The sequence below is a fragment of the Mesoplodon densirostris genome, chromosome 3, assembly GCF_025265405.1.
Source record: "Mesoplodon densirostris isolate mMesDen1 chromosome 3, mMesDen1 primary haplotype, whole genome shotgun sequence".
In the NCBI taxonomy this organism is placed as follows: Eukaryota; Metazoa; Chordata; class Mammalia; order Artiodactyla; family Ziphiidae; genus Mesoplodon; species Mesoplodon densirostris.
The window spans coordinates 78,422,209-78,449,049 of record NC_082663.1 but is presented as its reverse complement, the minus strand read 5'-3'; the positions used below and the strand labels follow the sequence as shown (position 1 = coordinate 78,449,049).

At 42.1% G+C, this 26,841-nt stretch overlaps 1 protein-coding gene and 1 pseudogene across 4 annotated transcripts in view; both read left to right on the top strand.

Moving 5' to 3' along the window:
• The first annotated feature begins 1,198 nt into the window (after positions 1-1,198).
• Positions 1,199-26,841, top strand: part of MCTP1 (multiple C2 and transmembrane domain containing 1) — a 534,956-nt gene continuing 509,313 nt past the window's right edge. For all 4 annotated transcript variants that reach the window (XM_060093163.1, XM_060093161.1, XM_060093162.1 and 1 more), the window contains exon 1: positions 1,199-2,360. In XM_060093163.1, the coding sequence (XP_059949146.1) occupies positions 1,641-2,360 (720 nt within the window). In that variant the 5' untranslated portion in view covers positions 1,199-1,640. The remainder of the gene's footprint in view (positions 2,361-26,841) is intronic.
• The window catches only part of LOC132485799 (E3 ubiquitin-protein ligase RNF19B-like), an 85,443-nt pseudogene continuing 68,709 nt past the window's right edge, over positions 10,108-26,841 (top strand).

Genomic DNA, 26,841 nt, shown 5'->3' with positions numbered 1-26,841 from the left:
ACATCTTGTGCAATGTTTGGGACATACATATACTCAAACATTATTCATTCCTTGTTTATTTGAAACTCAAATTTAATTGGCTGTCCTGCAATCTATCTGGCAACCCCACCTCCACAGCTGCTCTGTGTGATCTCCTGTTTTATTTTCTCCGTGGGACATTTCACCATTAGAAATTCTGGTTGATTCTCCCACTGGAACATGGGCTCCATGAGGGTGGGGCCCTCTCTGCCTTGCTCACAGCTGCATCCTCAGAGCCTATCATATGGCCCGACACATAGTAGGTGCTCAATAAATATTTGTTATAAAGGAAAAATAGAAGAATAAAAAGCTTAAAGAGGTTGGTAACATATCCAGGGCATACCGCCAGCTGGATGAGATTGGAATTAGACAATACAGTGCCAAAGCTCTTCTGTTTTCCACATTTTGGGGTGTGGAAGGCAGTGGAGTTGAGAAGGGGCATTGTGTCACCTGCCATTCAAGAGGCTCTCAGTAGAATCACAAGACCCTGGGAGCAGTAGATTTCGGGAGAAACAAAGTCTGAGTGAGCCTTTCCCATTTGCTTTGCACGTAACCAACCAAAGGAAAATGCACTTGAGTGAAAAGAACAAGGTACTCTGCATTTGGAACGGGGTCAGAGGCAGTGCGCATCCTCCACGTCTTCGGACACGGTCAGCTCCCTGCAACTTGAGGGCTGGCTTTATTGTTAGACTCCGGAAACCTCTAGACCCAGATCACAAGAGAAACTAACAGCACAAGCAAAGAGTGGGGAGGGGCGGATCAGGATGAAGTCAAGACAGAAGAAATCGAACTCTGGTCTTGGGCCCAGGCCGGGCAGCGGGGCGGGGGCAGCGGCGTTCAGCCTCAGAACTCGGTCAGCTTCACCTCTTGGTGTGGACACTGGGCGCTTCGCAGGACCCACTGAAGGCGCATAAACTCCACTCGAGCTCGCTTCGTCGGACCTAGGATGATTGCCGGAGAGCGAGTCTAGCGGCCGGCCCAGAGCTAGCTGCGTGGGTAACTGTGGCCGGATCCTGGGGGGCAGCCTAGCTCTGGTCCCTAACCAGCTCCACCCGGCTCTCGCCTGCGCGTTCTCCCACCCAGGAGCTGGAGGATGGTCTCGGGGCGCGCCGAGTGTCTTCAGCCCGATCCTCCCTGTTGTGTGTGAGTCGCACGCGCGCCCAGTTCTGAGGCAGCCATCCCCGCCGCCGCTGACAGGTGCTGCCCGGAGGGCGTCGGGTGCGGTCCCAGGCGCAGCTGGAAACGCACGCCCGGTGCGTGTAGCGTCCGAGCCCGGAGCCAGAGAGGAGACGGGGCCAGGGCGCGGCCTGGGGGACTCCAGGGGACTGGAGCCGCGGAGCGCGGAGCTAGAAACTTTGCGGCGGCCGAGATTTGGCTACAGCGCCAGCCCACCCCCGCGGGTGCGGGAGGAAGAGGCCGCGCCGGAGTCCCGCGGTAGGAGAGCCTCGGCGGCGGCGGCGGCGTCTTTCCCCCGCGCTGGCCTGAAGCCGCCGGTCACTCCCGGCTTCTGCTGCTGCGTCCGCCGTCGTCGCCGCCACCGCGGGGCTCCGGGAGGAGGCTCAGCCGGAGCGGGCGGAGAAGAAGGAGGAGGAGAAGGGGAGCGGAGGAGCAGGGGGCGGAGGATGGAGCCCCCGACTGCCGTGGCGGGCTCGCCCGAGCCAGCGGCGGCGTCCCCTTCCTTCCAGGCCCGGCTCTGGAAGAACCTGCAGCTAGGGGTGGGCAAGAGCAAGTGCGGCTGGGGCGGGCGCGCGGGGGTCCCCGAGCGCCGCACTGCGGGCACCCCGTCGCCCTCCCCGCCACCTCCGGGGGGTAGGCGGGACGCACTGGCCGGCTTGGGTGGCGCGGGCAGCAGGTGGAGCGGCTTCAAGAAACGGAAGCAAGTGCTGGACCGCGTCTTCTCCTCCTCCCAGCCCAACCTGTGCTGCTCCTCGCCGGAGCCTCTCGAGCCCGGGGGTACGGGCAGAGCGGAGCAGGGGTCCACGCTGCGCCGCCGGATCCGCGAGCATTTGCTTCCCGCGGGAAGGGGGCCGGTGGCAGCCGCCGGAGCAGCCGGAGTGACGCCTCCTGGCGGACGCTCCCCGGACTCAGCTCGCTCTTCGTCCTCTGCCTCATCCTCCCTGTCCTCCTCACCCCAGCCGCCCCCGAGGGGGGACCGCGCCCGAGATGAGGGTGCACGGCGTCGGGGCACCGCGGCGCACTTGTGCCATCAGAAGAGTTCCTCCCTGCCGGGCACCGCCTGCTTGGAGCAGCTGCTGGAGCCGCCGCCGCCTCGAGCTGAGCCAGCACGGAGCCCAGCAGAGCCGCGAACCTCGGAGAAGAGCGAGGAGCGCGGCAGCAGCCGGGTGAGTGACAGGTGGGCGCGGCCCGAGCCTAGGTGCGCGGGGCCACGCCTCCAGCTGTGGGCGATCGAGACCCCCGGGAGTTGCTGGCGGGGTAGGGGTGCTACCAAGTTCAAGCAGTGGAAAGAAAACGTCCCGCTCCTGCTTAGTAAGAGTTCTGACTTGCTCTCTGACTTGACTTTTGACAGAAATAATACCTACTGCTAGAAGCTGTTTGAGTAGCTTTCCCAGTTGCTGATGAAAGTGGAAGTATTAATTGTAGCCAAATAGGAGAGGAATAAAGTTAGACACAAAATGGGTACTTTTTGGAGATCTCCTAAATGGACTGTCCTGCGAAGTCTCATCTTGTCCAAAGAAAAACAAGCAAACCCAACAACTTGTAGGGAAAATTAGAAATGCGAGGAGGTGAATTAATGGCAAACGTGAGGTCACGTCTTGGGGAAACCCTTTAGGCAGAAGTCTGTTCATCTTCCAGCCCTCCCTTCTCAAAACTTTCTGCTGCTAGTGGATCGCTGCTTAACAAGTAGACAGCGTGAGTGTCGCTTCCGAGTTAAACCGATGTTCCTATGGCCTTTTTTGTTTTGATAGTCATCTGAAGTAGTTGCGTTTAAATTATTCTGCTGTAGACGTGATGTTGACTCTGGTCAGGCAAGAGTCAAGTAAAAATGTACCTGTAAGATCTGTAAAGCGTTCCACTGAGCGGCAGCTTTTACTCCTTCGGTTTTGTAGAGGCGATGCTCTCCTTTTGTAAATTTTTATCAAATCGTGTTAATGCTAGCAAATATTTTGAAAGTTCCATTCTGCCAGAGACCTAAAGAACTCTTTTCTGCCAATACATCTTACTTTGTTTAAATTCTAATTGACTCTGATTAATTGTTAGGTTAATGACATATACATTAAAACTTTAATTAGATTAAAAGTTGGGTCACAAAAACCATGAGGCCATGCGTTGAAGGGTAAGATATGGGAATAGATGGGATTTCAGTTGAAAATGTTTATAGTTTATTGGCTAATTTATTAGTGTTATTTCAGAAAGTAAACCAGAATACTAGTATGTTTTGTTGTTTAATAAACACAATTGCTTGCAGTAACCTGATGTTACTAATGCTCTAGAAAACACCTGATGGTTTAGAAAAAGGTTACAGTTATTCTCAGAAGAGTAGGCAGAAATAATACTGACAAAAAGCCTAAATAAACCTATCTTTCCTTTTATCTTGAGAGAGGATTGACTAGAACTCCTGTTTCTGGTCCCAAAATTAGGTAAAAAGTGGTTTTAAAAAGATTCTTTAAATTCAGTGTAGATGAATACTATATATTTTAAAAATATTTATATTTGAGTGTGTACATAATCCTAATGTATAAGAATTTTAGAGCTGGGGTACTTGTTTACATTTATTTTTATTAACTTTTATGATCAAGAATGATAAAAAATAAAAACTGAATTATTTTGGAAGGCAGATATATTGCTGCAAATGTTAACTTACTAAATAACTTTGCAGTTCACTGAACCAAGATATTTTCACAGTGAAAGCAGAGAATTCAGAATTAATCTTTATATTCATTTTTACCCAAATGTTTTCGGACACTATCAATCTTTATTTGGAAAACTGCTATGTAAATAGAAATTTTGTTTACAAAAGACCAAATAACCTCTTTTGAGAGGATACTAAACAAACGTTATTGTGTGTGCCTTCACTATATGTTGGGCACTTCCATGATTTAATCCTCATAGCTGCCCTACATGATAGAAGTTCTTGTTGCTATTTTATGCATTAGGAAATCAATGCTCAGAGAAATTAAATAATCTTTCCAAGGTCACATGGTTAATATATGACAGAGTTTTTGTCATTCTCCACAATGTTTTTCCATCGCTACAGCTACGTTTGACAACTTTTAGAACTTATTATGTCTCTGAGATAACTTCAGTCCTATTGATTAATACTTGCAAGTTTACCTACATTCTGGATTCCTAGAATCAGTTCTGTGATGGATTAGCTGAATTAATTTGTTCTTTGTTCTCTGTAATGCATTGTTGCATATCTTTTATATCACATTTACAAATGACATTATTTCATCATACCGTCTGTAGTTCTAAAGAAGCTTTTCATTATAAAGAACCAGCATTTCAATGAAGTCATAGGAGGAATACAAAAGCTAAAATATCTTTCCAAGAGTAGGTGAAAAGTGGAGTGTAGGCAGGAAAATAAGCCCTGAGGCTTTATTGTTGATTCCCTGCATCTGCTGATCAGGAAGCCTTGTGCCCTGAGAAGTGGACAGTTTTCTCCATTACGAGTCACAAATCCAGTTTTCAGCAGCACTCTGTCACTAATGCACAAGAGAGGATTCCTCAGTCCTCTAAATGCCTCTTTGCCCAACTCAAGGAGTCTGGCTCACCTCTCTGAATGGAGAGAAGAAAGAAATGGAGTTGGAATCTGGAACTGGAAGAGGACTCTCTAAGGTGCCCAGGAGTAGGTGTAACTCGACAGCACCCTTCCAAGCTTCCTGCACGTCTCAGAGATCTTTCCTTGCTCTCCTAACACCTCATTGCTGAAGATACTTGGGCATGGGGAGGAAGCTCGTAGCACATGCAGATTTCAGTTTTATTCACAGTTCATAAGCACAGATGGGAACACATAAAAAGAAAAGATGCTAAAAACATTAAATCCATCTTGAGATTGCCTAGATAAAAAGCACTTTCTCTCAAGGAAGAAAGAAAATTCGTTGCAACATAAGGCAAATTGCTCACATTTTCTCTTGTTCTCTGCTTGATCCTGGCATCAGCCATGTTCTCCAACACACTCCCCACCTCTCCACTGCCCAGCCGAGCACAAGGACACAACAACATATGTGCACATACACTGACACTGAGTGGAGATATTAAGCAAAAACAAAAAAGTCATTTTGGACTGCTAGGGAAAGAGATTAGGAAGTCACTGATGTATAATAATTACAACTAAACAAACCATTCTACCTCCTATGCCCCTGTCAGCCCTCTTGCTATTATGTTTTCTTTAGCCAAATATACCTTTGAACGACAGTTTAACAGACTTAATAATGCCTTGCTGTTGGGGCATGTTCATTATTTAAAATGTTCTGCTTTGAAAAAAAAAAAAACCCTTTCTTCCCACTGATTCTAGTTCACGTGCTGGGCCATATTGTCATACCAGATGCATTTCATTTTCTGCAATGCAGTTGGGAAAGATGCATTCTCAATTTGTGTGCATATCAAAACTGTGCCAATTTTATGTATTCTGTCTCGATGAGTTACTAAAATTATACTTTGCTAGAATCAGAAATTCCGTTAAGATAAAGAGTTAGGGATGAATATGTTGCGTTTTTTAACAAAAGTGTGTAGTGTTTATGAATGTTAAACCTTTGTTGTTTTTTTTTCAAATTCATTTTTTTTTAAATTGCTGTCATCGTGGAGTAAAAATGATTTTGAAAAAAAGTGGATAAAATATTCAGGGTATTATAGGAATATCCATTCATTGGGATAAAATTCCTAAAACACATATGAAAGCCCCAACAAAAAGTAGAAGATATTTTCTAATATTAAGTCTAGACATGAAGTAAATATTGCTTTATTAATTATCTGATCTTTCAAAGAAAGCCTGTATTTTCAAAAACTATTAAAAATGTGATTTGGGTAATTTTTGCTATTTATTTTTCAGGTGTCTTTAATCTTACTTCAAAGAACCTAACTTAGTCTTGGGGCAAGGCACAAGTTTTAAAAAAATTCCTAATGTAAATAATTAAAACCACTAAAAATCCCCCAGTAATCTAAAAAATAAGCTTCTAAAAGGAGTTGTTAGTAGCTTTTTCAAAGCTTTTGCAAGTGAGAGAGTGAGGGTGAGATCTTAGAACATTTTGGAGCAGCGTGTAAAGTTTGATGTGTGATTGCATTCTTGAGAAATATTGGGACATCAGGTTGTTCCAGAGAAAGGGCATAAACAGAGTGATAGGTTTACTTTGGAGTGGAATTGTTTTCTGTAACCTTTAATCAATATCAGGTGTATCTGGTGGATCTGAGTAGAGCTATGGATCTTGTATAAATGCAACTGTTATGAAGTAGATGTTTGAAATTGGCTTGAAACCTGTCTCAGTAGGCACTAGCAATTGGGTGCTGTTATTACTTTTGAAAGGTATATTAAAGTTTTGCCACTGCCACCATTACAAGTAAGTGGGTGTTGAAAACAATTAACAGGGGCTTTGATGGTCCTTTTCATTGAAGATGTAAATTATTTTCCTTGCAGTGGTGGCAAAAGTAGCCTAAAATTAACCCAGGCAGTACTGGTGACATCACAGCTTCACACAGTAATGAAAAAATCTTATATAACTTTTGGAAAATATGTGCACATTATCATGAGAACGTGAATACATACTTGGAGGAATAAAATAAATTTAACAGATTCATAAAGAAAATAGGACAAATATTCCCCTTTTGTTTCTGTTGCCCCATTGTTTGGAAATATGGGATGATTTCACAAGATTAAAGGTTAATAACATGTCTTTGGCACCACAAGGAAACATGTAGTATGATTTCTGTGCTCATAAGGATTATCAAAACATTTGCCAACTCTAGATTGATGAAGAGTAAAAAGTATGTGTAGATAATATTATAAGCCTTGACAAAATCTGCAGATTCAGAAGTTAGGGTAATGCATTTTTTAGTTAAATCATCGTTACTTACAGTATCATAGCAGACCTCTATTTTAGATAAGCAGAAATTAATTTTTTGAAATCTGAAACTTTTTTGCTTTGAATTTTTTATTTTGCTGGAAAACTTACTAAAAACTATATATTTCCCTGCCTCAACAAACCAAGCATCCTAAATAAAACCTTTTCTTGATATCTGAGGGCCATTTTTGTGAATACTGGCTTTTGGGGGGGGGTTATGTGAATGAAACAGACATTGTCTTAACTTTCTTTAGCTAAGCTTGCTTGTTTTCATAAAATTACAGTATAACGCATACCTATTTATGATAAGCTTATCTTCCTATAAAGTTAATTATGCAAAGGTGTGAGGCACTCTTCCTCAAGCCCTTTTTTTCACTTGCCAAATAATCTTTACTGTCTTTATTTGTGAATTTTGATTTGTCGCTACCATTGAAAGTATCATTTTTTCCCCTGCATGGTGAACTTTATGTGCTATCTTGATTTCTTTGTCATTGTCAACCTTTTCTTCTAATTTACATTGCTTTTTATAAATCACGTGTGGAAAGTGATTACTATACCTCAACAATTCAAGATTGTATGCAAATATATTTCCCCCTCCAACGTATACCAGTTTCTTATCATTAGAAAGTTTTTTCAGCAGAATAGCAGGCCACAATTTCCCCAGTGTCCCAAGTACTCCTATTTAATATTAGTCTGAGTGCAAGCAACATGAAAACTGCATTTTCAGTATAATGAGATTTTAAAGTCCTGCATACTACCTTCTTGAGAGAACACTTTTCCTATGAAATCTATTTGAGATATTTTATGTCAGCCTTATTTCCCATTCTCTTGGGCCCTAGCCAATCTGGAAAATTATGACACATGATAGGCAAATGGGACTCTGGACATTTTAGAATCAATGCATCCTCTTAATCCCATGGGTTTTATTTAGAGAGGCTCCTTCAGTATTAGCAATCTCACTGTATTTTGCACTGCTAGAGTAGAATTTGGCAAGCCTTAGTACAATGGACCTATTTAATCAGCATTGTAAACTGGATCGGGGAAGACTACTCAATAAATGGTTGCTGAATGAACAAAGGGATGAATGGATGGGCTGGAGCTGTTCAGAGAGATAAGTTCTCTTGGAAAAGTTTCAAAATCACTTTATGGTCATGTAATGATGTTCTTGTCTTCTTGTTTCCAAGTCCTTTTATGCCTGGCAAATGTATTTGACATTCCCCTCTTCTCCCAGTTGCTGGCATGGCTTTCCTTTAATTCTGGTTCATGTCTGAGGGCATAAAGGGAGGATATGACCACCATATTGTGCTCATGTGGGGGATGGAGGAGTGATTTCTGCTTCCGAGGTCTCTGGCTCAAGGATGCATTTCTTGTTGCTGGTCTCCGATTCCAGGTATCTGTTTTGCACCCACGTTTCCTTGTCTGGCCTATGAGATCGTACCCCGACACCTGGATCACCAACACCTGTAGACATATCCTCACTCATGATCTCTGAGTCTTGAACTCTCCTTGGATCTTAGCTCAAGATACTTTCCTGCCTGCTTCCTTACACTTCTCCTCAAACCCATTTACTTTAACTAGATTAAAATCCCAATCTCGATCAAGCATCCTGCCCTTACTAGCCTGACTCTTTCTGTTGCCAAGTGTGTGAACTGGGGTTCAGACGGTTGGTCAGTTGCTTTTCAGAGTGACTACCTGTCTAATGCTATTTTTAGAACACCAAAGACTCCTCCAGAAAATCTGCATTGCCTGTCAACTGCATTTGCCCATACAGGGCGTTTCTTCCCTCGGAGGACTGGCCCAGAGCTGTTCATTGTCTCTGTGTCCCTACTTCCTCTTCTCCTATTTTCAAACTCTCACCATGCCTACTCTTGGACATCATCACCCTTTTCCTTAGGCCTGCTTGCTTTCTCTTCCTCCTTAATATCGTCTCTCTTTCTGATTGCAAGACGATTTTTGTAACTAACCATTAAGCATCTGGAGCTGGGCTGTCCCATATGGCAGAGCCACTTGGCTAGTGAGCACTGGAAAAGTGGCTAGTTCAAGTTGAGACGGGTGGAAAGCATAAAGCGCACACCACATTTTGAAGCCTTAGCTCAAAGAAGAGGAAGTAAAATATCTTATTACTAATTTTTTATGTTGCTTGTGTGTTGAAATAGTATTGTGGGTTATATTGGATTAAGTAAAATATATTATTAAAGTTAATTTCACCCGCTCCTTTTCATTTAAAAAGGTGGCTCCTAGAACATTTTAAATTATATATGTGACACATTTTTATTTCTGTTGGCCAGCACTGATCTAGAGCAGGTGTTCACACTCCATTACCTACAGGGGCCATCAAAATAAAGAAAATGAGCAAAGGTTTGATGGGGCCCGTGGTGAGCGAGGAAGCCGGTGCCGCATTCGAGGGGCAGCTGCTTCTCAACTCCAGCTGATTATTATCATGCAGTGAAAGCAGTGCTGCCAGAGTTTCTAGATTCTTTAACAGAAGCCAAAAAAATCCAGATTTTTGTGTGAAGTCTCCAGAATCTTGAATTTTTGACAAATAATTGATTTTTAGAAAAACGCAACACAGACCAAATAAAATATATCTCTGGCTGACTTTAGCTATCAGCTTGAACTTCTGACTCAGAGAGCTCATGTTTGATTTCTCCTCTCCCCTCCCAGTATCAGGACATAGTAGGTGTCAGTACATTTCACAAAATAACAGCATCAGGAGTGATGGGATGGAAGATGGAATGCAGAGGGTTGGAGGGTGTGTGGAAAGAGGTGGGGACAGAGGGGGGGCCAGACAGTTTGGCTCTCCACAAGGGATAAAAGAAAGTGGTGATGAGAACACGAGAACCATGCTGGCATGGGATCATGGGCAGGTTTTTTGTTTTTTGTTTTTTTTTTAACATCTTTACTGGAGTATAATTGCTTTACAATGGTGTGTTAGTTTCTGCTGTATCATACTGTATGCTGACACATATGTATGGAATTTGTTTTTAATGGATATCACCTGAGTGGGTTGATGAGTCAGCGCTTGTGGAGAGGGAGAGGTTGAAGTTAAAGGAGAACGGGGGTTAATTGGTGGATGAAGGCCTTAAGGACTCAGGTGGGGGTGGGTCCCAGAGACCAGAGGAGTGGTAGCGTCAGTGGAAGAAGGATCCTCTCCCTTGCAGATGGAAGAGACGGTGCGGGTGTGGATGCAGGTAAGGAGTAGGCTGGAGGGCAGCAATTTGAGGGTGTTGCCACCCGATGGCCTCTGCCTTGTTTTGAAGTGTGCTTAGGATTCGGACACAGGGATATGGAGAAAAGAATATTGCCATTGGCATAGAGGCGAACAAACGCCCTGTGTATTCAAGAAATGGGGTGTTATTAGTGGGCCTGAAGCCTAGGCTGTGGGGTGGGGTAGAGGGAAACGAAGGTGCAGCTGAAGGTCTGGGATCTCTGGGGCCTGAGGAGTGTATCTAGGGAGGCAGAGGGACCCCTGGAGGCATTTGAGCAGGGGAGACGGGCACGTGAGCCTTGGAAGGGTGAAGTTGGCAGCAGGGCCAGGCGACCACTCGGAGGCCAAGGCAGTCCCGTGAGAGCCTGATGTTGGGCAGGTGACTGACCTTGGGGATGGGGAGATGGAAAGATTTATAAGACCAGGGATGTAGCTGAACCTTCAGGAAAAGGGAGAGTGAAAGGAATAAGTCAGAGCACATGTCCCCCTTTACTTATGTTTTTGATTTTTCCTGGTTCTGTTCACAAATGCTTGTACTGAAAAGTATTTTCCTTTGGGAGGGAGAGGGAAGGTTAAGTGTTTTTTTTTTATTTTTTTATTTTTTTTTTTTTGCGGTACGCGGGCCTCTCACTGTTGTGGCCTCTCCCGTTGCGGAGCACAGGCTCCGGACACGCAGGCTCAGCGGCCATGGCTCACGGGCCCAGCCACTCCGCGGCATGTGGGATCTTCCCAGACCGGGGCACGAACCCGCGTCCCCTGCATCGGCAGGCGGACTCTCAACCACTGCGCCACCAGGGAAGCCCGGAAGGTTGTTTTGAATTTGCATTTGTGTAAAATGGTTGAAGGTGCCAGGCTCTTGAGTGCCAAATTGTCACCTATTTACTGTAATAGCTCAGATTCTTTTTTAAAAACTTATTTTATTGAAGTATAGTTGATTTACAATGTTGTGTTAATTTCTGCTGTATAGCAAACTGATTCAGTTATACATATATATTCTTTTTCATATTCTTTTCCATTATGGTTTATCACAGGATACTGAGTATAGTTCCCTGTGCCATACAGTAGGACCTTGTTGTTTATCCATTCTATATATAATAGTTTGCATCTGCTAACCCCAAACTCCCAATCAATTCCTCCCTAAGCCACACCCCCTGCCTTGGCAACCACAAGTCTGTTCTCTATGTCTGTGAGTCGGTTTCTGTTTTGTAGATAAGTTCATTTGTGTCGTATTTTAGATTTCACATATAAGTGATGTCATATGGTATTTGTCTTTCTCTTTCTGACTTACTTCACTTAGTATTATAATCTCTAGGTCCATCCATGTTACTGCAAATGGCATTATTTCATTTTTTATGTAAGAGCTCATTCTTTATAGTTATTTTGGATTCTTCCATGAGTAAAATAGTTCTTTTCCCTGCAGTATTAGGCACTGAAAGTAGTGAGGGTTAACGGAGCGAAAGAAAGAGCAAAACATATGTTTGGCAGTTTAAAACAAAAAAAACCAGGTAAAACAAAACCTCCTACACATTTCTGTTACATAGATTTTTATGGTGTCTGATGTCAGAGAGACTAAATATTTGGGGAAATATTTATAATGAAAAGGTTTGGAATTGAAGGACTCTGTTGGCAATTTTCGATCTTAAGGCATTGCGGCTCAAATGTGTTGAAATATGCATTCTCTCTCAGATGCAGCGTTGACCCATGCATGACACATGATCAATTTCTGAAAATTACAAATAGATATTCTCCCAAAATAGAAACGATATTCTATCTGGACCCTTAAGCCATATTTGACCCCTGTTCTTTTATTGAAATGTAAAATAGCTTTTTCTAAAAAAAATAGCTTTTGATAAGAGAGAAAGTCAGCATTTCTATAGTTTCCTTTGAATAATATTTTCACCACACCAGACTTGAAGTCTGAGTGTTTTCCAGAATCTCTTTTGCGATTGGAATAGGTTTTGGAGACAAGTTCTATGTCACTACAGAGCTGTTACCAAACCTCAAGCTCCCTGGCAGTTGGAACACTCTCCTTCAGCGTGGCCGCTGTCTCCTGGCTGAGAGCAGTCACAGACTGGGCCTCCCTTTTCTTTCTTTGCCTCCCTGGACTTTCAAAAGGAAGCTGGAGTAGGGGGCAGGGGCGGGGTCCAGCTGAGATTGGGATCTCACCTGGTTCTCTGTGGCCTTGCACAGGTGCCCTTTCAACTCAGCGGTTTTAAGTAGAAAAACCACATTGACTTAACCAGTTTGGTTATCGCCCCAGTCCCACTCTGCTCCCTTCGGCCTGCTAGGTGGCATTTGTTTACCCCAGACTCAGGCTGCTGCTTCTGCGACTTCCTGACCTGCTCTTCGGGAGTCGGCTAAGTGAGACTTAGGGGATCCGGCGGAGACGGGAGGGAGAATGACCTTTCGCAGTTAGTTTCCCAGGCCCCATGCCCTCTGCCTCTTTTCAGTGAAGATGGAGCTTTGCAAGGTGTTCTTTTATTTATTTATTTATTTATTTATTTATTTATTTATTTATTTATTTATTTATTTTCTGCTTTATAACAAAGTGAATCAGTCATACATATACATCTGTTCCCACATCCCTTCCCTCATGCATCTCCCTCCCTCCCACCCTCCCCATCCCACCCCTCCAGGTGGTCACAAGGTGTTCTTAATCTGTTCCTGTCTACCTGACATTTTCACTGTCCCCAGTGCCAACGTTTTTCTTCCTGGGTATATGCCAGGGTATGAGGAAGAACTTTACGGACCTTGCCACGAGAGGGTCTTTGTGTATTTTGAATGACCAACCATGGTTAGTCTGTGTACCTCTGTCACAGGACTACCCAGGTGGTATATTCTTTGGGTCTTGGCTCTTCATTCTCTGCCCTCCTGCTACTTGCCTTTCAGCTATGTCATTTCTCTTTCTTTCTGGGAACAAGAGCAGAGAAAATAAAAAAGGAAAGTCAGGCATTTTTTTTTAAATTAGGGGCTTTCATAATTTTTTTCCCACTGAGAAGTTTAAATAATTGGCTCCTATAATGTTTTGACATTTTGTGTTGCTCTGACATAGGCTGTACACACACACATACACACACACACACAATTATGCCTTCACCTAGTATGGTTTATACACATACCTGTTTTTTCACATGCATCATATTTCCCACTGGAGTCAAAGATAACCAGAAGAACTCCAAAATTCTTTCACCTAAATTTAATGTGATAATACTAAATTTCAGTGATAACATAGTCCTTACAAATGGTCTAGGTTCATTTAGTATGAGTAGGTGTACAATAACCAGCTCAACCAATGAGAAAAAAAAATTAGAAGACAGTCTTTATCGTTTACTATGGAGTGTGTTCTACAAAGGGAATGAGTAATCTTCCTTTGAATTTAAACTAATGTATAAGGAATACCTTTTCTTCAGTAAGAATAATCATTCTTCTGTAACTATTCATCTTATTTACAGCCACCATGGAAGAGAGGTCATTGAATTATTTCCTTAATCTTTTGAAATCTAGATGTCACAATAACTAAGATCTGTCGTTAGTGTTTTCAGCTTGGCCTGGCTTTACTCTCACAAAGTGATCCTCACAGATAAAAAATGGGGAGACATTTTGGAGAGTTTCTTTATTGATACAGTGCACCTTTTAATTAGAGAAAAAGTGATCCCTTTATTCTTGTTTTTTTAAAATTGGGGTATAGTTGTTTTACAATGTTGTGTTAGTTTCTGCTGTACAGCAAAGAGAAGTAGAGTTCCCTGTGCTATACAGCAGGTTCTTATTAGTTATCTATTTTATACATATTATGTACATATGTCAATCCCAGTCTCCCAGTTCCTCCCCACCCCCCCACCGCCACTTTCCCGCCTTGGTGTCCAGACGTTTGTTTTCCGCATCTGTGTTTCTATTTCTGCCCTGCAAACTGGTTCATCTGTACCATTTTTCTAGATTCCACATATATGCGTTAATATACTACATTTGTTTTTCTCTTTCTTCACTTACTTCACTCTGTATGACAGTCTCAACCCTAAAAAGTTATACCTTTAGGGTTGTAAAGATATATTCTCATAATCTCAGAAAGCTCATTTTTTGAAATCAGCTGAAAAAGAGAGTTGGAGAATAACTGAATTAGGACCAAATGGATCTGGGACAGCAGAGCTCTTGTTTGTGTTGACTGCTTAAAGGATGTTCTATTTTCTGTTAATGTTGCTAATGATTCTCAATGGCTCTTTTTATAACATAATTCTCTTAATTATATATGGATGGCATTTTGAATGGTGTATTTGTAAGTGCCCATTTCATATTTCAAAATCTATTTTTTTTTCTAGGAGTATAAGTCTAATGTGAGTTCCAAGCAGCTACACAAATTTTGTTTGTATTTGGTCTAGAGCTTTGTACCAGGTTTGTGTGGACTTGTTTTGCATAAGTGTCCATGACCATCTTTGTAATGTTATCTGATGGAGTAGGGCTTGGCCTTCACTCCCTCGCCTTTGAATTAATATTTGTTAAATCACAATGCACATTCCGTCTTCTGAAGTTTCATTATATGAGGTAGGACATGCTGATGATGGTCCTCCTCTGGCCACCCTGGGCTGGGCTCTCTTTGCTCAATTGTATCATGTTACCTTTTTTTTTTTTTTTTTTTTGCGGTACGCGGGCCTCTCACTGTTGTGGCCTCTCCCCTTGCGGAGCACAGGCTCCGGACGCGCAGGCTCAGCGGCCATGGCTCACGGGCCCAGCCGCTCCGCGGCATGTGGGATCTTCCCAGACCGGGGCACAAACCCATGTCCCCTGCATCGGCAGGTGGACTCTCAACCACTGCGCCACCAGGGAAGCCCTATCATGTTACCTTTGACATGAGGCCAACTAACTATGGGTCCTCTCACCCCCATTTTATTTTATTTTATTTATTTTTCTTCTAGTTTAATTGAGATATAATTGGCATTAACACTGTATAAGTTTAAGGTGTACAACATAATGATTTAGATACATCATGAAATGATAATCATAGTAAGTTTAATGAACATCCATCATCTCATATAGATATAACATTAAAGAAACAAAAAATTTTTTTTTTCTTATGAGGAGAACTCTTAAGGTTTAATGTTATAACAACTTTCATGTGTAACGTAACGCAGTGTTAATTATATTTGTCATGTTGTACATTACATCCCTAGTACTTATTTATCTTAAACTAGAAGTTTGTACCTTTTGACTGTCTTCATCCAATTCCCGCTCCTACCCATCCTCTCTGGTAACCACAAATCTGATCTCTTTTTCCTTGAGTTTATTTGTTTGTTTGACACTTTATAACTAGTATTAATAACAGCTAAACATACAGAGCATTTATTATGTATTGGCACTATTCTGAGTGCTTTTTATGTATTAACTTATTTATTTACTACAGTACTTTCTGAAGTAGGTTTATTATCATTTGCGTTTTCCAGATGAACAAAGTGAGCTATAGGAGAATAAGTGACGTGTCCCAAGTCACACATCATATAATTTGGATCCAGTTCACTTGGTCCTTAAGCTCTACAAAGGAAGGCTGTAGTAGGTTGTGCCTGAGAAGCCCAGTTTAGGAAAACAAATCCAAGTGGAGTTGTTTTTTCTCCTCATCTCAGTATTGACATTAGAGCTCTTCTTTGCCCCTGCCATTTCCTTCCCATCTTTCTGATCTCTGAAGGTTGTCTCATAACAAGTAAATTTAATGAAGACAGATTTAGTATAACAGAAGATTTTGGTGTCAGGCTTAAACCTGGCCCTACCACTTCCTTCTTACTGGTGGGAAGCCCTCTGAGATCTCTTTGATTGCTAGATAAAGGTATAGCTAGCAACTTTTAAATGTCAGTCCTGCTTAAAAAAACTCTTCCTCACCAAGTGCCCCACTATACATCATTGTTATTTCTGTTATTGATATTATCCTCAGGGACATGTTATAATTTCAAGACCCTTATAATTATGTATTTTCTATATTCTATAGCCTCATCTCATCTCTGTCATTAATCCTCTCTTGTTCCATGAACAGCATGGTAGTAGTGGAAGGAAACAAAGTAGATCTATCTGCTAGGCATTCTTTACACAGTATCTCAAATAGATGTTATAAAATATGTACATTATTTCACTTTAACTCTCACAGAAATTTTGATGAAGAGATATTGTTATATATGCATTTATTTATAACACATAGGTATATGCTATAGTTGTATTTTATATACGGGAAATTCTTAGAGGCCATGTAAGTAATTTGTCTGCAGTCCTGATTCTGTCTACAGTTAGTAAGTGGCAGAGTTTGGGTAACAGACAGCTGATTTCTGCCAGGGCCATAGTTTCCAGGGTATCCACTGCTCCACCAGTAGTGACGGCACATCAGTGCACCAGTGCCAGGTACATGACGTGCCCAAACCGGTGATTCATGGTTGAGTCTGGTATTCCTTCAACACCAGCCCTGTCAATGAGTTTGAATCTTAACCATTGTTTTGGAGGGATAGCTGGAGGAATATGCCATTATTAGTTGGAGAAAAGTATCTAAAAAAATATAGTGAGGGGCTTCCCTGGTGGCGCAGTGGTTAAGAATCTGCCTGCCAATGCAGGGGACACGAGTTCGAGCCCTGGTCCGGGAAGATCCCACATGCCGCGGAGCAGCTAAGCCCATGCGTCACAACTACTGAGCATGCACTCTAGAGCCCACGAGCCACAACTTCTGAGCCCACATGCCACAACTACAGAAGCCCATACGCCTAGAGCCCATGCTCCGCAACAAGAAAAGCCACCACAGTGAGAAGCCTGTGTACTGCAACGAAGAGTAGCCCTCACTCGCAGCAACTAGAGAAAGCCCACGCGCACCAATGAAGACCCAACGCAGCCCAAAAAAAAAAAATATATATATATATATATATATATATATAGTGAGTGGGAGTATGTTAGTTTGTTTAGTTGTGGGCTCAATTCCAAGAGCTCATAAGTGAACATTTCTCAGATCATTTTCTCGTGCATGCTGTACATGTATTTTGACTTCCAGTGATGTTGTTAAACTCCTGTAAAACTAAAGCTGTGCATTCTGCAGTTAGTCTAGGTGTTAGGATCTCTGGACAGGAAAACAAATTGTTCTCAGAGCATCTAGTTGTTTGTGAATATGCCCAAGTGGGGTATATTCCTTAAATAAGGAAAAGGCAAGATAATTCTTGCCTTATGGTACAACCAGTGGAATTGGTACAACTTCTCATGTTTCTTGGTAATAACAATAATAGCACTAAAATCTTAGTCTTGTGCCAGTCAGTGTTTCACAGGCATTACTTCATAGTCTTTGTGACGATGAGGAGCAGGAATTCTTAGTCTCATTTTGTAGATGGATCACTGGAGGCTCAGAAAGTGTGAGGACTTGCTTGAGGTGATGCAGCTGTACGTGGTAGAGCTGGGATTTCGTATCTAAGTGACTGGCTCCAAACCTCATGACTCTAATTGCCATGTTCCATGGTTTTCCTCAACACTGAAGAGCTGCTACACCTCCTGAGTATTGTCATATAGCTCTTTTCCAGGTGTCTTAGAATAGGGGAAAAATTTGGTTAGAATGTTCTATGTCGTGAACCAGCCCCAAGTATATATGTGTTGCTGGAATATCCCATTCCAATCCAACACCAATGATTTTGGTAACTCATCTCTCCTCTTTTCTCTCTCCGGTCCTCACACGTTTATTAAATATTTACCCTGTGGTAGACTTGGTATCTTTTTAATACCTTGATAAAGAAGACAGACCAATTCCTGTTCCCATAGACCTTAAGATGTAGTAGAAGAAACTTTCATTAAATTTAAAAAATACACAAATAATTATCAGTTACAGTTGTGATAACTCATTCAGAGGTATATAGAGAAATTGAACTACAGGAATGAATTGCAAGAGGTCCCAACCAAATCATGCAGGAAAGGGAGGGACAGGGCAGATTTTCCTGAAGAAGTGACATGTAGGATGAACTACAAAGGATGAATAAAAGTTGGCCAGATTTCCTGAGGAGAGGAAATGAGGCATGTGGTGGATGGTTATGGGCAGAGAAAACCACAGCAGAAGGTACTTAGAGAAAGATTGTGTGGGCAGCTGGAATTTGGTTAATAAGAGGGAAAGTGAGAGGGGATGGGTCTGGAATGGTTGGCAGGGGCCAGACTATACAGGGTCTTTTGGGTCATGGGGAGATTTTGGACTCTTAGGTACCGAAGCAGTCTTGAGAGCCTAGATGCTTCTGAAGAGCAGAACCACCTTCAGGAAAGTTCTTGACATTCCTGGGCATAGCTTTCCTTCACTGCTATGTATGGAATCACATTGCACTCATAGGGTTGTTTTGTAAAGAGGTAGAGAAGTATGTTGGGGCCACCTTTCTCTACTAAGTTAATGGTATTTTTTAAATGTCTATAATAAATAGAAATACCAAGTGGATGAAAATATTATTCCCCCTGGAAAAACATGTCATTTCACTTGTCCTCTTGCTTTTTTATTGAACACTACTGGAAGGTAAATGAAGGTAGGAAATGCAGTCTAATTTCCTCCTGTCAATACTCAGGGGAGAGATTCTCTTTGACAGCACTTTTCAGAGCCGAGGTAGGGATGAAAATGAGATAAAGCTTGGTGATCCAGGTGTTACAGCTGTAAATTATGGAGAACATATTTTTTATGAGCTTCCAATTTCTTCCCTGAAGTCAGAGTGGGGAAAAAAATGAACTCTGGAAAGGAGTTGTGTAAGGAGGTGTACATTTAAAAGTCTGTATTTGTTAACATAATCGTGGGGTAATTAGGAAGACTGCTTATTGAACACAGTGGAGCAGATTTGATTTAAATTTTATATTTTTCTATATATTTTTTAAGATATAAAATTCTAAGTTTTATATTTTCATGTATTAACCAATATTCACATTTGTGAAACAGATATGCAGTAGTGCCTAAGCAGGAAGGAAAGCTTAAAGTATGTAAAAGCTCCCCATTACACTTATTGTACAATGTTATAGTAGGAAAAGAAAGGAAACGTAAAAATTCCTCATCAAGACTGTAGTCTGTCAAAGTTGAATCAAACCTGACATGGGAACATAATGCAGCCTACCTGCCAATCTGAAAGCTTAGGGTATGGATTCTAGCATGTCCAGCAAGTGTGAGTGCTCAGAAATTGTACCAAGCTCCGCCCAAGTCAGGCCTGCCAATCTGTGCTTTGACCTCCCCAGCCATCTACCGTCATGACCAACACCCAGACAACATGGGTTGCCCTGAGCATCCAAGCATCACTGCCATCTGGTATAAGAAATAGCATCTAGTAAAAACTTTCAATGATATAAGCCATGCCCAACTAAAAAGAGTATCAAGAACCTACATATTCTTTATCTGTGTAACATGGTTTCTTTTTTTTGCTGTTCTTTATGTAACATTTTACTGGAATCATAACCAAGTAAACACTATGCTATTAAAATAGCAAAGGAATTGAACATTAATTCTCATTCCATTTGGGAATCGTAAAACCTTTCCAGAAACTAATGAAAGTTGTGGCATTCTCTTCATAAAGAAATACAGTTGTACACAAAACTAATATTGTGCATTCACCTTCAAGCAAGGAAGTCCATGATTACCAATCCATGGTCTCCAAAACCCTCAATTACTCCCCTTGGGATAAAAGGAAGACTCAGTGATAATTCTCATGAAATAAGATGGCCTTAATAACACTACAAAAAAATTAAAACTTGAGTCTCTGAATTTTCAGCCATGACCTTGTTTACTTATTTATTTCAGAACCTTGCAGGGTGCATGGATTGATTCTTAAAAGGAAAGAGCTATAGACAGGCCTTGTAGGGAGAAGTGCAGACGTGCCCAGAAATAAGAAGTCAGTCGTGCCCTGCAGCATTTACTAAAGAGACCAGCATACAGTTAGAGCCCTAATTTGGTCATGATTGGCATTTTTTGTTAATATTGGGTTCTGTTTTCTGGAAGTTGATTTCTATTCCCTTGTATGGAGACTCTCCTTTGGGACTGAACCACTGAGAAGCAAGATTCTATTACGAGAGAATGTGATATTGAATAAAAGCTTCCTCTAATTATCCTCCTTAGTGGACAACATTTGCTGACTTGGCTACCCTCACAGGGGCTTGTTCTAGATTCTGGGGACTCAAGGCTCCTGCCCTCTGGAGATTTTTCCTCTTAGTTGGGGAGATAGTAAATATACATAAAAGATAAATGTCACTACCAGGTAGCATAAATATCCATCTTTAGGGGGATAAAACCATGGGAATTCCTTTTCTCAGGAGATAAATACAGAGGCTTAATTATTTCATTGTAACAGCTATTGGGACACTTGGTCTGGTTTGCACCAGCAGTAGTGTAAATAGACTTTTGTGCCATCAGCTCTCTCTACTCATTTTCTCTCAATGATTCCGCAGCTATCTAATGCGCTAAAAAATGTAGAGGCCTGCAGCCTGGAGGCCTCTTCTCTTTTTGAGGCCTCTTCTCTTTGTTCAAGTTAGAGGGCAGTTCTCAAACCTAAGATGTGGATGATTCAGAGGGATGTGGATCTCTGCTGTGTGTGCTGGGCCTTGACAAATTGAAGCACGGTTATTCCCTTTAAAATCAACCAACCAACCACAGGTCCAACTCAGAGCTCCTTGTCTGGAAGCCTAATTGTCCACTTGGGGCAGTGGCCTTTGAGAGGGAAGGTGGGTGGAGCTGGGGGTGGAATGTGAGTGCCTGTTGGAGAACTGTTGCTTGGTGCTTGGTGGACCAGGAACCAGAATACTGACCTGCTGCTGGCTGGCTCCATGGGTCCTGCCAGGTGGACCAGGCTCGGGCAGTGAACCACACCATGGTTCCTGTCATCATAATTTGAGGAGAGATGGGTAGGAATGGAGATGTCTAATGAGACAGATGGAGCGCAGGCATCAGGGGTGTCTTATTCAGGACTCCTGCCTTGTGACAGGAGCTCAACTCTTCTTGGATATGGCTTCAAAGGAGAGTGTATCTGCTCACACCTGGCAAAGCCCCAAGGCAGCCTGGATCTAGAGCCTCAAACAGTGCCATCAAGTCTGTCTCTGCCCCTCCATCCTTCTTTCTTCTCTTCCCTCAGAATTGCTTGGCCTTGGGCATCTTCTCTCTCAGGTAGGTTCTCTCTACCTGGTGGCCTCCAGCAGCTCTTGGCATCCATCTTCCCCACAGTTCTTGGGAGTGAGTCCCATTGGAATGATTTGGAGCATCACTGTGCCTCCTGTGGCCAGGTCACGTGTGTACCCTTGGAGCCCAGGAGTGAGGGGCATCCAGCTTAAATAATGTGGACTGAGAGGGGCAGGGAGGAGGGTCCTTAAAGGCAAATCAGATTGCTTGGAGGAGGCAAACCTTTTCAGTGTCCACACGGGTTCAATCAGTAATCAGCATTTGGAAAGATGAGTGATCAGCCATCCAGAAAATCTGTCTGGGGGCTGCTGGACCCAGGTCCTGGCTTGGAACACAGGGTCCACTGCAGTTCTGCAGAGGGAGACTGTTTTTTTCCCTGTGTTTTTAATGTAAAATGAGCATAGAATACGGCAAGTAGGTTCTTTTTTTTATGCCTTTCTTCTTGAATGGGTTATACTATGTAAAGCCATAGTAATGAGATGACTAATTTTAAAGTCAGCTCTTCTACAAGCGATAGCACCTGAATTAACCTAAAGGGTAGCTGATTTATTGAGTCCTAGAATGTTGGAAAAGGACCTATAAAACAGACTTTACATAGGTAGGTACTGATACTTGGCAGATGAATATACTGAAGAAGTTAAGATAATGTCCTCTTCTCCCTTTCTCAGAGCCTAGAATATAAGCAGTTCCCGACCCACACCCCACTGAAGAAGTGTCATTTATACAAACATGCTTGAGTAGTAAGTGCTGCCTCAGTTTCTCCTACCATCCCTGCCATCACACAATGGAAAAAAACCTTTGCTTTTAGGGGATCTGTGGTTTCAGTACAAAGAGAGAAAATAGTGCAAAAGAAGAATGGCTTAGGTGAACTGCCTGCCCCTGGGATGGGGACCAGACTGGTTGACTTTGCCAGAGCTCAGTAAGACACAGAACCCCTCCAAACCCCTCGTTTCTCTTCTGTAAAACTGGGGGAATAACATACCTCCCCACTGGTGTTGTTAAGAGGGTCCAGTGAAGCCGTGTTAGTTCCTGGCATCGTAAGTGCTCAATATACACTCATTATTCTCCCATGACCCTCCCCCCCATCACTGCTATTAGCCTGTCATTCTCCACATTTGGCTTAACAAGTCTTTTCTTTAAAAGCCACACCAGTGTCTTTGGAGCCTTAAGGAATGAGCATTTACACGTTAGCATGAATTAATTCAGTTAGATTCTTTCCTCCTGGATAGAAAACTGTAAAATTTGAATAAGGGGTGGAGTTGGTGGGGTGGGAGTGAATTAGCTTGATCTGTAGAATTTGTGGCAGTAACCTGGGTCTGGATGAGTGCTACAGGACTTAAGTCTTGGGGACTAAGAGGCTAGAAAATGGTGCAGCGTCGAGTGGAGGTGCATGGGAAGGGAGAATGCTAACTAAAGACTTTCTCTGATCCAGGACTTGGCTACAGAATGGCTCTGGATCTGGCAAGGGCATGGGAAACTATGATGTTCTCCTCCCGTCCCTCATAGCTTCTTGCTCCCAGAACTTGGGGTGGACCTGCTAGTGCTGCATTAGGAGGGCTCCTTTGGAAACCAGCCCCCATTTATGACATTGTTTCTCTGGGCAAATAAAGGCAGTAAACAGCTTTCTAATGAACTTCGGGAACCTCACCAGTTCAGGAAGCCAGAGGGTGCTTGCACTTTACAGATAATATTTTCAAAATGATTAGCCTTCCTACACTTGTGAATTTCCTTTCACCACATCTTAAGTGGAGTGTCTCAGATAAGGTCACTTTTAGTTACTTCCTTTGCTTAATATTTGCCTTAAACATAGTAGATACTCCACAAATGTGAACTCAAATTGAATAATTAATATATGATTTTTCTATTAAGTGAAGAAAAACCTTTAATTTTTAGAGTATTAGGAGAATGATCAGGGACAGATTACATGGTATGACAGAAACGAACTTTTACTTCTAAATTTTCTGACATTTATTGAGAGTTTTGGTCATACCTTTTATTAAAAGACTATCTCAAGGAGCTGATTAGCCATAAGTTTTTTTTTAAAATTCAACATATCAGGGCTTCCCTGGTGGCGCAGTGGTTGAGAGTCCGCCTGCCGATGCAGTGGACGCGGGTTTGTGCCCCGGTCTGGGAGGATCCCACATGCCACGGAGCGGCTGGGCCCGTAAGCCATGGCCACTGAGCCTGCGCGTCCGGAGCCTGTGCTCCACAACGGGAAAAAATCAACGTATCTCTATTAATTTCCTGATATCTGTATGGTAGTGAACTTTTTCAAATAAAACATTTCATAAATCTAAAATTCTGTTCTGAAAGAAAGGATCTAGTCAACATGTTTGAAATTTTCAGACTCATAAAATCTGAAACAAACAAACAAATAAACCCAACCTAGGAAAGTTGAAGGCAAACTTTCGTTTGTAAAATCATAAGCTTTTCTGTTAAGCTACTTTTTATTCTCTTGGGAATATCACACAACATGTTTTAAGGTTAAATAGACTGAGATAATCAGTTTCTCAAATATAGGTGTTCTAATGGGATTCCCAATCTTTCTAAGCACATAGCTATTCACATAGATGTCTCAGATTTTTGTGCTGAGAACTGATACAGGCATCTTTATTTCATTTTTGGTCTTTTTATATGATTTGTATTTTTATTTTTAAGTGTAATTTCTTTTCACTTCCTAAAAATTAGTGTAATGTGTAAAAATAGTGATGCTTTTGGTATCTTTTAAAGGTGTTTACAGAGTGCCTCCCTAGGAGTGCCTAAGTTCCTCAGCCCTTTCACATCTGAAATGAACTGTGTGCTCTCAGAAGTCTCCTTGATTAAAAAATGTGTCTAAGGATTATAGATTCCATTTTTAAGAGCTTAATCCTTTTAAGATTAACTGGTGAGAGTAAATGAGCAGGCAGAGACTTCATGAGGACAGATCCATGGTGGAAACTTTGACGCTCAGCCCTCATGCCTTCCTTTGGTGATGTGTCCATCCCTGGGCAGCTAAGGCAATAGACCATGATGGCCTCGTGGCTGTGCCCCTCATCGGGCCTTGCCCTCGACCACAGGAAATTACCTCTTCCAAGCTTGTCCCCCTCCAACCGGGCACTTGGAATCAGTGACTGCTTGATGAGGGGATTTAAAGGCCCAACCCTCTTGCCCCAGTTTGGGACATCTCTGCAGTCCCAGCTCCAGGACTCCCTGTACTCATGTGGCAGCCTCCATTGAAACCACATCGTGGGTCACCGTCTCCCTCTGCTCGATCCTGCCCCCTCCCTTCCTTATATGTGTATCTCCCCGGGCATCCCCATCTTCTAATAAACCATTTGCAGGCATCTCTCCATTGCAGCGAACATTTCCAGGGAACTCAGTCTGATAGACACCATTGTTGAATTTCCTAGTGATCTTTAAGTTTTAGGAAGAAACAATTAGATGTCATGGAAGCAATGGCAAATTTTGGAGGCAATCAAAGGAAGTTTGGTTGGTGGGCTTACACTGAAGCTTAAAATAACATTTATGGGAGGATGAAGAAGCACAGAAGTGCCAGAGGAGATGGCACTATAGGGCAGTAAAGTTAAACAGAGACTGAAAATACTACAAGAAATCTTTTATTATAGATGAAAAATTTTAAGTTTTTTTTCTTTTAACATCTTTATTGGAGTATAATTGCTGTACAATGGTATGTTAGTTTTTGTTTTATAACAAAGTGAATCAGCTATACACATACATATATCCCCATATCTCCTCCGTCTTGATTCTCCCTCCCACCCTCCCTGTCCCACCCCTCTAGGTGGTCACAGAGCACCGAGCTGATCTCCCTGTGCTATGCAGCTGCTTCCCACTAGCTATCTGTTTTATATTTGGCAGTGTATATATGTCATTGCCACTCTCTCACTTCTTCCCAGCTTACCCTTCCCCCTCCCCGTGTCCTCAAGTCCATTCACTACATCTGCGTCTTTATTCCTGTCCTGCCCCTAGGTTCCGCAGAACCATTTTTGTTTTAAGATTCCATATATATGTGTTGGCATGCAGTATTCATTTTTCTCTTTCTGACTTACTTCACTCTGTATGACAGTCTCTAGGTCCATCCACCTCACTACAAATAACTCAATTTTGTTTATTTTATGGCTGAGTAATATTCCATTGTATATATGTGCCACATCTTCTTTATCCGTTCATCTGTTGATGGACACTTAGGTTGCTTCCATGTCCTGGCTATTGTAAATAGTGCTGCAATGAACATTGTGGTACATGACTCTTTTTGAATTATGGTTTTCTCAGGGTATATACCCAGTAGTGGGATTGCTGGGTTGTATCGTAGTTCTATTTTTAATTTTTTAAGGAACCTCCATACTGTTCTCCATAGTGACTGTATCAATTTACATTCCCACCAACAGTGCAAGAGGGTTCCCTTTCTCCACACCCTCTCCAGCGTTTACTGTTTGTAGATATTTTGATGATGGCCATTCTGACTGGTGTGAGGTGGTACCTCATTGTAGTTTTGATTTGTGTTTCTCTAATGATTAGTGATGTTGGGCATCCTTTCATGTGTTTGTTGACAATCTGTATATCTTCTTTGGAGACATGTCTATTTAGGTCTTCTGCCCATTTTTGCACTGGGTTGTTTGTTGTTTTCATATTGATTTGTGATAGAAGATATGATCTATCCTGGAGAATGTTCCACGAGCACCTGAGAAGAATGTGTATTCTGTTGTTTTTGGGTGGAATGTCCTACAAATATAAATTATGTCCATCTTGTTTAATGTATCATTTAAAGCTTGTGTTTTCTTATTTATTTTCATTTTGGATGATCTGTCCATTGGTGAAAATGGGGTGTTAAAGTCCCCTACTATGATTGTGTTACTGTCAATTTCCCCTTTTATGGCTGTTAGCATTTGTCTTATGTATTGAGGTGCTTCTATGTTGGGTGCATAAATATTTACAATTGTTATATCCTCTTCTTGGATTGATCCCTTGGTCATTATATAGTGTCCGTCTTTTGTAATAGTCTTTATTTTAAAGTCTATTTTGTCTGATATGAGAATTGATACTCCAGCTTTCTTTTGATTTCCATTTGCATGGAATATCTTTTTTCATCCCCTCACTTTCAGTCTGTATGTGTCCATAGGTCTGAAGTGGGTCTCTTGTAGACAGCATATATACGGTTCTTGTTTTTGTATCCACTCAGCCAGTCTATTTCCTTTGGTTGGAGCATTTAATCCATTTACATTTATGGTAGTTATCAATATATATGTTCCTATTACCATTTTCTTAATTGTTTTGGGTTTGTTATTGTCTTTTCCTTCTCTCGTGTTTCCTGCCTAGAGAAGTTCCTTTAGCATTTGTTGTAAAGCTGGTTTGGTGGTCCTTAATTCTCTTAGATTTGCTTGTCTGTAAAGGTTTTAAGTTCTCCATCGAATCTGAATGAGATCCTTGCTGGGTAGAGTAATCTTGATTGTAGGTTCTTCCTTTTCATCACTTTAAGTATGTTCTGC